At 33.0% G+C, this 10,672-nt stretch overlaps 2 protein-coding genes and 1 long non-coding RNA gene across 3 annotated transcripts; 1 reads left to right on the top strand and 2 right to left on the bottom strand.

The window, feature by feature from the left end:
- Window positions 1-205: 205 nt before the first annotated feature.
- Window positions 206-1,051, bottom strand: LOC125593097. The gene has a single exon (XM_048769101.1). It carries the CDS (start codon window positions 1,049-1,051, stop codon window positions 206-208), a length of 846 nt encoding a protein of 281 aa, XP_048625058.1.
- A 3,173-nt stretch (window positions 1,052-4,224) lies between these two features.
- LOC106385558 lies at window positions 4,225-7,041 on the bottom strand. Its single transcript, XR_001277212.3, has 4 exons — window positions 5,551-7,041; window positions 4,973-5,228; window positions 4,798-4,892; window positions 4,225-4,548 (listed from the first exon to the last, which is right to left on the bottom strand). It is a non-coding gene; the product is annotated as an uncharacterized LOC106385558 (long non-coding RNA).
- Window positions 7,042-8,852: 1,811 nt separating this feature from the next.
- On the top strand, window positions 8,853-10,579 carry LOC106387685 (glutathione S-transferase DHAR3, chloroplastic). The gene is made up of 6 exons (XM_013827588.3): window positions 8,853-9,147; window positions 9,405-9,495; window positions 9,610-9,753; window positions 9,850-9,967; window positions 10,056-10,196; window positions 10,289-10,579. The coding sequence occupies exons 1-6, from the start codon at window positions 8,955-8,957 to the stop codon at window positions 10,373-10,375; spliced, it is 774 nt and encodes a 257-aa protein (XP_013683042.1). The 5' UTR covers window positions 8,853-8,954; the 3' UTR covers window positions 10,376-10,579.
- The last annotated feature ends 93 nt before the right edge of the window (window positions 10,580-10,672 follow it).

The following is a 10,672-nucleotide window of genomic DNA, read 5'->3' as shown; positions in this document are numbered from 1 at the left end:
CACTTGTAGCTTTGTTATAGATTTAATTTTTAACATTTAATTACATAATTCTCATAATTGAAATATTACTATATTCTATCTTTAGATATTTTTTTTTTTTTGAAAGAATGTTAAATTTTATTCAAATCAAAAAAACTGTTTTACAGAGTTTCACTGCTTCATTTCTACAAAACTTTATGAAGAGATAAACTACTTCACTTCTCCATTAGCTTCTACTAAACCAAACCTCCATAGTCTTCTCATGTTTTCCTCCATTTCTTCTTCTTAACGAGGTGATTCTATTTCTTATCAATTTATCAAGCTTTGCGATCAGGCAAGAGGATGGTTGAGAAGATTCACCAACTCTTCTTCTATTTCTCTCCTGCCAAATAGCATGGGCTACAACTTGAAAACAATATCTCAGTAGAAAAGTCTTAACTCTCCCATTTAGACCATTCACTACATCTTGAATCACACTATTCCATTGATAAGGTCTTCTAACTCCCGCTATATCCTTAATGGTCTCATACCAGACTTCTCTTGAGTAAGAGCACTCGAAAAATATGTGATCTCTAGTTTCTGCCGCCATTTTGCATAGCCAAAAAGTAGATATAGCCTGAGGATTCCATCTCAATACTCTGTCTCCCGTTGCTAATCTATTATGAACAGCTATCCAAGTTAGAAAAGAGAACTTTGGAGTGGCTCCAGGAAACCATAATCCCTTACTCCAAGTCACTTTCTGCGATTTCTCCCTGATAAGATTCCAAGTTTGAGCTGTGCTAAAACTTTCTTTGAAATCCCCATCCTCCTGCTTCCAGAGACTCACATCTTCCAACTGATTAAGACCTTTGTTTTGTAGATCAGTTACTTCTTGATCAATCAGTTGAAGAGTAGTTACTCTATGTCTCCTTGCTCTATATCTCTGAACCGCCCATTCAACTGTGGCATTTATAGGAATGCCCAAATCCATACTTCCTCTTTCTCCAGTTACTTCAATCAAAATTCCCAGAGGCGACCATTTCTCATACCAAACAAAAGATGTGGAGCCACTATTTATCTCCACCCTATACATCTGCGCAGCAACAGGTCTGAGCTTCAGTAACTTTTTTCACATCCAAGATCCCAAGTAACTTCTCTCCTTAACACTCCAAAAAGAGCCCTTCCTTATAAGATATTTTCAAATCCACTTTACCCACAGTGAAGATTTCGCTGAAAGAATGCGCCAGATTAACTTCAAACATGACACTTTATTCGCTTCAGTCAGATTTTTCAATCCTAAACCTCCTTCATCTTTTGGCTTGCATACATCCTTTCAAGCAATCTTTTCTTTCTGCGTAGACAACACCGGCCCAGACCAGAGAAACGCCGCGCAGATGCTATTGATTTCTTGTATACACTGATTTGGTAATCTATAAGACGACATCCAAAAGTTTGTGATGCTATATAATACAGAACCAATCAGTTGGAGCCGACCAGAAAAGGAGAGGTGCCTCGCAGTCCATGAGGAGATCCGAGCTCTAATCCTCGAGGTAAGTGAGCTATAATCATGAGCATTCATTCGCTTGGTTAATAGTGGAAGGCCTAGGTATCTTACCGGAAGGGATCCAGCTTCAAACGGAAATTGATCCAGTATAGCAGCACTATCTTCTGCTTTGACTCCAGCCAGATATAGAGTTGATTTTTCCAGACTGATAGATACACCTGAAATGGTTGCAAATTCCTGAAAAACTGCGAGAATGCCTTCTATAGATCTCTTCTTCCCATCTGAGAAAACCAAGACATCATCAGCAAAACAAATATGTGTCAAACCCAGCTCCTTGCAGTAAGGATGATACCCTATCCTCTTCTCAACTGCTGCTTTGTCTAGGAGTTTAGTCAGGACTTGCATACAGATGACAAAAAAATAGGGTGATAACGAGCAGCCTTGACGCAGACCCCGCTTACTATTGAAATAGCCAGCCAATTCCCCATTTACCTGAACTGAAAAGGAAGCCAGCTCTATACATTTCCTTATCCACAGTATAAATTTCTCCGTGAAATTTAAAGCTTCCAAGACATATAACAAGAACGTCCACTGCACAGAATCAAAGACCTTCGAGACATCAATCTTTACTGCACATCTCTCCGAAACAGAATCCTTGTGATAGCTTTTATCAAGTTCAGACGCTAAAAGGACATTTTCCATCAAAAGTCTATCCTTCACAAACGCCGATTGATTCAAAGATATGAAAAGAGGGATGATTATTTTCATTCTGTTGGCTAATAGTTTGGATATTACTTTGTAGATTACATTGCAGCAGGAGATAGGGCGATAATCTTTCATATAAATGGCATCATTCTTCTTTGGTATTAGTGCCAAGATGGTTGAGTTGATTTCCTTTGGCAAAAATCCTGTATCGAAGAAGGATTTAACTGCGGTGACAAAATCCCCTCCGGTAATCCCCCAAGAAGCCTTGAAAAACTCACTCGTGTAACCATCCGGCCCTGGAGACTTTTCAGTGGCCATTGAAAATACAACCTTCTTAACCTCCTCCGCTGTTACTTCCCTCAATAGCATACTTCTGTCTTCCTCAGAACAGTCATAATTCAATAGAGATTTCAACTCCGCCACATTAACCCCTCTGTAATCTGCTGGAATATGAGTTAAGAAATTATAGAAATGCTCCACTGCTTCCTTCTTTATGTCTTCCTGATTATCAACCACTGATCCATCCAGCCTGTTGATCTCTCTTATGGCATTTCGAACTTCCCTTACTTTAGCAGCTCTGTGAAAACTCTTATTATTTCCATCACCCACATCGAGCCAATGGATTTTTGCTCTCTGACTCGTGACCTTTTCCTCCAGAGTTGAAATCAGATATTATTCAATAAGGTTGCTCTAACAGATGTGTTTGGAGTTTTTGAATTGGTTTTCTTATGTGGGTTCACATAATATTAAAAGTAGAATTGATATGAGCACAGACGAGATCTCAATCTAGACAAGTAGTCAACTAATTATTTTCAATAAGACTGAAAAAACGGATTAAAAACTAAGAACTTTCAAAGCTGGAAGATTCTTATGCTAAGTCAACGAGACTTATGGCCTGACTGGTTTTTCCGCTACGACCCGCAAACGCAGCTTTGACGGTTGGTAGCGGTAGAGAGCGTTTCGAAACAATCATACAAACCGCTATAAATCGCTCTGAACTGCTTCGAATCTCTTAAAATCAAAAGCTGGTTCCAGTTATCGTTTGCGGTTGCGGGTGGAAAAATAAATATAAAATTATTTTCAAAAAAAATTTAAAATTAAAATTTTTAAAATTAAAATATTATAAATAAAAATATATACATATTTTATATATTAATTAAAATTCACAAACAATATCATAATTTACTTTATAAAAACTTTAAACTAACTATTTATTAGAATTTTTAAACATTTATATACACACATATAAAGATATACACATATATAAAATGAAATAAATTTTTTTTGAAATTTTTTTAATATAAATCTTGAAAACAAATTTTATTAAAATTATATCTTTCATCTAATTTAAATTTTTTATAAATAAACATAATATTTTTATAAATCATATTATACTGATAATTATTATATTTTATTACAATAGTATGTTTTATATATTTTTTTAATGTTATAATATGTTAATATGAATAATTTATTATTAAACCGCTGCAATATCTTATAATCAACCAGTCATAAATATCCCGCAAACGCAACAATTTTCAAACTTTGTACCAGTCATACAAAACGCTTAATAACGCTTGAAACCGCAACCATTTGCATCCGCAACCGCAACGTCTGCGTTTAAACCAGTCGGGCCATTAATAAGTAATATTGACAGCTTTGTCCGTGAGAATGCCAAAACCTCATGAAATTATCGAAAATACTCACATGATTAGTATTACAAGGTTTTTGATTCATGGGTCCATACACTATCGAAAAAATATATATCATGTAAATTAGCTCTTCTCAGTTCTCACGAGTATATTTGAACATGTAGCCTCTAAAAGCATCATTATCCCTAGACCCTTTAAAGGGTTTTTTATTTAATTTTTTAAAGTGTAAAAGTGAGTTAAGAGACTTAGAAAGAGATTTGAATATTTATGTGGTTTATTGCAAGTCTCTTAATTATGGTTCTTAAAAAAATTTATAAAACATTTTCAACACAAGTTTGTTTTTAGAGATCATAGTTGTTGATACTCACACATGTACACAAAATAATATAGGAACACAGGTAAATGTATACATAAAAGGAGACGGAATCATCATTATATATATATATATATATATATATATTATAACTTTGTTTGTAGACATCATTACATATATTTAGCTTTTGAAGGTTATGTATATGTCACAACACGAAACAAACACACACAACATCTATCTATCTACGGAAGCAAGAAATGGTACTCACAAAATGGACAAGCACTTCACAATCACTCCCAGTATGGTACTTGTGAGACTTTAGACTTTCACTCTGCTCTTGGGAACGCATCGATGCTCCTTAGAGCCTGTTTCACACCCATCCTAGCAGCTTCCCTCAAATACCAATACTTGAAAAACTAAAATTCAAAGAGCAACATCATTTGAATTACGGTGGTTACATAAATAAAAAAAATGGAGAGAAACCCATACAAGTAATCAAATGGATAGAAAACACATCAATGAAGTTAAAATTCAAATACTATTTTACAGCATCTCTCTACTGAGCTTCATAGGAAACATGAAAAATAAAATCATTCACTGGTATTCTTAGGACTAACCATAGCAGTTACAAGGCTTTAGATTTAGTAGTATGGTACTACTAGTACCTATCAAATCCGTGAAGAAGCACCACAAGACTTGACTCTTTCCTCACCAGTGGCGTCACGCAACTGCTCATGATTCTATCTTCCGAGAAGCTAACCTACACGTTTCCAAATTACAATAAATGATCATAAAGAGTTATTGATTCTATGTCAACGTGTAAGAAGAAGAAACATTCACTTTTACGGGAAGCCTCTCGATTCAGAGCAAACGTGTCTTTGATTCTCTCAACATCTCTCGGCAGAAACGTCGGCAATTTTGCCGTCGCTGCCACTTTGAACGGACGTTTCAACATCGGCCGATCAATCTGCGCCGCATCGTTAAGCTTCTTGCTTCGTCCGTCGTCGTGTCAGAGCAAGCGACGCTGCTTTCTTTTAGCGATTGGTAACTCGAACAGCGTAGACGATTGATTGCTTACGAGAACCATTCATCCTTCCTGTCAAAAACATTACAAAATTGATTCTTTTACTAATCGATTCAATAATCAATTGGATGATTTTCGATTTCTCTACACCAATCAACACAGATATATATACTTTTGAGGATTTTTACTCCGAAGCAGTATGTGAGATCATTGAGAGTGAGAAGACTACATCAATTTTTCTCTATCAAACTTCACAAGGGTGAGCCAATTCATATAAACAAAAAAGCACAAAACTTTCAGCATCAAATGATTGGACCAGAAACAGAGGATAACAGAGTAACCAATTACTATCTTCTTCGTTCTCATGAGCTAACTGAGAGAGAGAAATCAAAACCTCTTTGAAAAGAATGGATTCAGGAAACGGGCTGTGACTTCGTCAGGTCTCGAGGAGAAGCTGTGGCTGTCGTCTTTCTTGCTTTTCTTCTTCTTACAGACGAAGACGCGTGGAGGAGTGACTCCATTTTGAAGGAAGCATGAGAGAAGTGAGATGGAGAAGAAGAAGCTACAGGGGAAAGGAAGGAAAAGAGACCGTCTCTTGTGTACCCCAATAAGAGACGGTCTTTATGATAATTGATATTTTATTTTATTTATCTAAACTATGAAAACAGGAGTACATTTTGTACTTAGTCCTACCTTTTTCACAATATTTACCAACATATGCTATTGACATTAAATTCACTGTTTCCTTTTTTTCTAAATCGAATTGTTTTCCTTATTTCCTAAACTGAGAAACACGTTGGGTGAATTATTACACCATAAAATTTCAAAGATCATTACTAAACCACATGCTAACACTTTAATACCAATCGTTTTATACATAAAATAAAACCCAAACGTTTTGTCATTTTTTTTTTTTTGTCAACAATTTTGTCTTATTACTAAACCATCAATTACAAACATTACTAAACATTTATATTACAAAACAATCAAACTACAATTTCTGGTTACCTTCATACCGTTGTATATACCATTATAAACCATCGAGAAAAATTGTCATACTTTCTTAGTTCATCGCATCAGATTAGTAGTTTTGGTCTGCAGATCAAAACCAGTTTATTAGATAGATACAAATATATGTCATACATTAAGATCATAGTTTTTATCAGTATTACTAGAAATCATGTAATTCCACGACAATACTAACTTACACAAAACAATTTTTTCAATATAAATTGTTTAATTCAAAATCAAAACTATTCATTTATTATTTTCCAAAACAAGTTACCTTAGAAAATATATTCCTATATTTAAGCAAATACGATATATATCACTAAACTACCACAAAATCCTTATGTGGTTATTGATCTTGCAATCACGTCAAACATTTATTATTAACCTAAAAATAATTACCTTTCATAATATATTCCTATGATTAAGCAATCATCATAAAATTCGGTATCAATCAACTACCACAACATTGTTTTTGTTCCTAATCTTGCAGATCAGGTAAAAAATCTTATATTTAACAACCTCAATTCCATAAGCAACTAACAAATGGATCTATTTTGAAATAAAATCGTGGAGTATATTCTAGGATGCATACAAAAATTTCACAACTAACAAAATTTTAGCTATTAATATGCGATTGTTTCAACCCTTTCCTTACTAGCTATTAATTTGATTTGTTTTTAGGTCCATTATTTTTTGGGTTACAAATGATACTAATTTTAATATCATAACCAAATAGCCCAAATCAATTATTCTAATAAGCTTTGTTAGTATGATTACTAGAGATATATATTTTAAGGTTACTTTTCCAATCTATATTATTAAAAGAGAAGTACCCATTTGAAAATGTTTTTATTTCATTAATTAAACTCCATTTTTTTTTACTTGTCTTTTTCAGTTGCATTTATGAAATATCCTAAAACGAATAAAACTGCCTAATTTATTAGTTGTCTTTTCAGTTACATTAATGAAATATGCTTAAATGAATTTAAACTTCCTATTTTATTGTTTGTCTTTTTCAGTTACCTTAATGAAATATTCTTAAATAAATTTGGACATAATGTCATTTAATCAACCAAAAAAACTCATGAGTTATCCTTATGTGCATAATTTTAATAACGGAGATTTTTAAAAACGTGCATCATTAAAATGTTACCTAAAACATGCAGCACTAATATATAACATGCATCAATAAAACTAAAATTTGACTCACACAATTGTACGGATATTATTTTCAGTTGATTAAATTTAAAAATAATTATTTATTCAAAAAATATTTAAGAATGGCTATGTTTTAAAAAATTATATGGTATTATTTGCTCATAACTCATAAATTTGATAAATTGTTAGAAAGAAAATTTTAGAATAATATAACTCAGTTGTCATTTGCTAAATTTATGGTTTTTATTTATATTTTTTATTATTTAATTATAATATTTTCATTTTATATTTGAAAGATAAATGAATTTTCTTTCAAACAATATTTTTGTAAATGTATTTTTTTAAAAATAATCAATTAAAATTGTTATTATCATTGAATATCATTATTTTTGACATAATTTGAGTTTTCGTTTACATCAAAACTTATCATATTTTAGGATAATTTTAATTTGAAATGTAATTTTCATATTTTTCAAACAAATTCTAAAAATATTTTTTAAATATTTTGTTATAATTGTTAAAAAAAATATTGAGTTGCATTTCAAATAAAAAGGTAAAGATATTAAAAATATTCTAATTAAAATATGTAAAATTTAATATAGTTTTAAGGAAATGGTCAAAATAAAAAAATTACACATAAAATAATCATGATTTTTGTTAACTGGGTGGATCATTATTTCTATGATATCGCACACGAAAGAAAAAATTCTGTTTTTAAAATTATCTAATTAACTCTATACTCATTTTTATATATTTTTTATATGATATCACACATTCGTAAAAAAAATAGATAGTTTAAGATGCAAAAAAAAATATTTACTTAATGAATACAATATGAACGAATATTACAAATACATCATTTAATAAAATAAATAATTAAAAACTGAAAATTCATATCCGCGCTGGCGCGCGGGTCAGGGTCTAGTTGGTTTTATTGTTGCTATCAAATTTGTTTTGGAATGCTATATAAGAAAAAATTAAATAAGATATAAATCACAATATTTATATTTTATTTTTAATAAAACTATTAAACATCAACTAAATGTTCTAATATTATATACTTTATGTTTTGTTTACCAAGCAAAAGAAAAGATTACAATATAAGAAAAATACAACCTCATTTTTTATAGATATACACTAAACAAAATAAACAAAATGACACCAATGTCAGAACTCAATAACATATAAAACAATAACATGAATGTCATTAAAATTACAAACAAAATAAACAAAATGACACCAATATCAGAACTCAATAACATATGAAACAATAACATGAATGTCATTAAAATTACAAAAATATATAATCAAAAGCTAGTTTGTAATTAAACTAAGAGACTCGTTAAGATACTTGGATAAAGATGTTCCAAGTGTTTGGGAGACTTTTATCAAGCTACTATTAAATGGATCGTTAAAGAGTATTGGGCTACGGCGAATAAAACAAAATGGGCTTAGAGTTGAAGAAAGTGAGGCCCATATTGGTCGTCGCTACATGATATCTTAAACTCGCCACGTGTAAGTCAACTTAGCCACTGAGAATTCTCCAGATTATGCGAGTCCATCTGACAAGTCTACGGTGTTAATAAAAGAACTGTCGGAAAATTAACAAGAACAGAGACAAAAAAAAATATGATAAGCCTTGGATTTCAACCAAGCACCGCCGGTGTTCTATCGGCATCGGTCAACCGCGCCGGATTTATCAAACGGAGCGGTTTGACTAAACCGAGAAGAACCGCCCGGTTCGGGACGATGGCTATGGCGGCTTCTCCTCTCGAAATCTGCGTCAAAGCTTCCATCACCACACCCAACAAGCTCGGAGACTGTTAGCTCTCTCTCTCTCTCTCTCTTGACGGAATCTTTAAAATGTGGATGAAAAGCTGCAATTTTTATTCGTCCTATGCTTAGTTGTCCCTTGCAGATAGATACTTAAAGCATTTTGTGTTTAACTTAACTTGTGCTTAGACTGTTTCTTAGTTTAGAAATGTATATAAAAATACAAACTTGATTGCTTCTCTGTCTAGTTTTGATGGTTAATTTTACTTCACGAGTGAGTATATGCATAATTTTTTTGTTTGGTAGGCCCTTTTTGCCAAAGGGTGTTGCTGACTATGGAGGAGAAGCATGTACCTTATGACATGAAAATGGTGGATTTGAGTAACAAGCCTGAGTGGTTAGTGCTTTGGGATCTCCTTTTAATTTGTTTGAAGTTCACATGATTCTTGATTAATGGCGCAGTGGTTTCCTTAATTCTCTAAATGTGTTGTATCTTGTTCAATGTTTCCAGGTTCTTGAAAATTAATGCAGAAGGTAAAGTCCCGGTGGTGAAGTTTGATGAGAAATGGGTTCCGGATTCTGATGTCATAACACAAGCTTTGGAAGACAAGTACCCTGAGCCTCCTCTAGCAACCCCACCCGAAAAGGCTTCAGTGTAAGCATTCCTCTTCTTTGTTCTTTCTCAGATTGTTATGAAGTGTTCTTGACTCAAAAACATGTATCTTCCACTTAAGAACGTTTATGTCTGCAGTGGGTCGAAGATCTTCTCCACGTTTATCGGTTTTCTCAAGAGCAAAGATCCAAAAGATGGAACTGAGCAAGTTTTACTGGATGAGCTTAGTACATTCAACGACTATCTCAAAGAAAATGTAAGCTCTTTCTGTCTTGATGATCTCTTCCATAACTTAAGTCTTCGAGTCTATGTTATATCTTTGCTAACTTCGGAACGCTCTTTAGGGAACTTACATAAACGGAGAGAAGATATCAGCAGCGGATTTGTCCTTGGCACCAAAGTTATACCACATGAAGATTGCACTTGGACATTTCAAGAACTGGTCTGTTCCAGATTCACTTCCTTTCCTTAAATCCTACATGGAGGTAATAATGCCCTTTTAAAATCCTCTTTGCGATCAGTTTCTTTTCATTAGGCTTAACTAATAACCATACTGATGATGATGGTTTTGTTACAGAATGTGTTCTCGAGGGAGTCATTCAAGAATACAGAGGCGCAAACAGAGGATGTGATTGCTGGTTGGAGACCAAAGGTGATGGGTTAAGAGAGCAAAAGGTTTTAGATGTTGGACCTCATCACTCAAGTCAAGGGACCGATCATCTTCTCTCTTACTTTCTTCTAGTACAATGTAAAAACATAATAATAATAATCAAATCTTCTTCAAATGTTGTTAACAATAAGTATGTGGCGCGCCAGAGCAATAAACACAGACTATACAGTGAATGAAAACTATATTGAAACTGTGCTACATACACACTAGTGGAGATTAGCGTCATCATCATCTGCTAATTATTATTACCGTGATCAAAAATATTTACCGCCAGTAATTAGATAAGAACAT

Source organism: Brassica napus, chromosome C9, assembly GCF_020379485.1.
Source record: "Brassica napus cultivar Da-Ae chromosome C9, Da-Ae, whole genome shotgun sequence".
In the NCBI taxonomy this organism is placed as follows: Eukaryota; Viridiplantae; Streptophyta; class Magnoliopsida; order Brassicales; family Brassicaceae; genus Brassica; species Brassica napus.
The sequence above is the reverse complement of the archived record's forward strand: the minus strand, read 5'-3'. Positions and strand labels throughout refer to the sequence as shown.

Coding starts and splice junctions, on each gene's coding strand:
- LOC106387685 (XM_013827588.3), top strand. CDS start 8,955: ATGATAAGCCTTGGATTTCAACCAAGCACCGCCGGTGTTCTATCGGCA. Junction 9,496..9,609: donor TTGAGTAACAAGCCTGAGTG/GTTAGTGCTTTG, acceptor CAATGTTTCCAG/GTTCTTGAAAATTAATGCAG. Junction 9,754..9,849: donor CCACCCGAAAAGGCTTCAGT/GTAAGCATTCCT, acceptor TTATGTCTGCAG/TGGGTCGAAGATCTTCTCCA.
- LOC125593097 (XM_048769101.1), bottom strand. CDS start 1,051: ATGTATAGGGTGGAGATAAATAGTGGCTCCACATCTTTTGTTTGGTAT.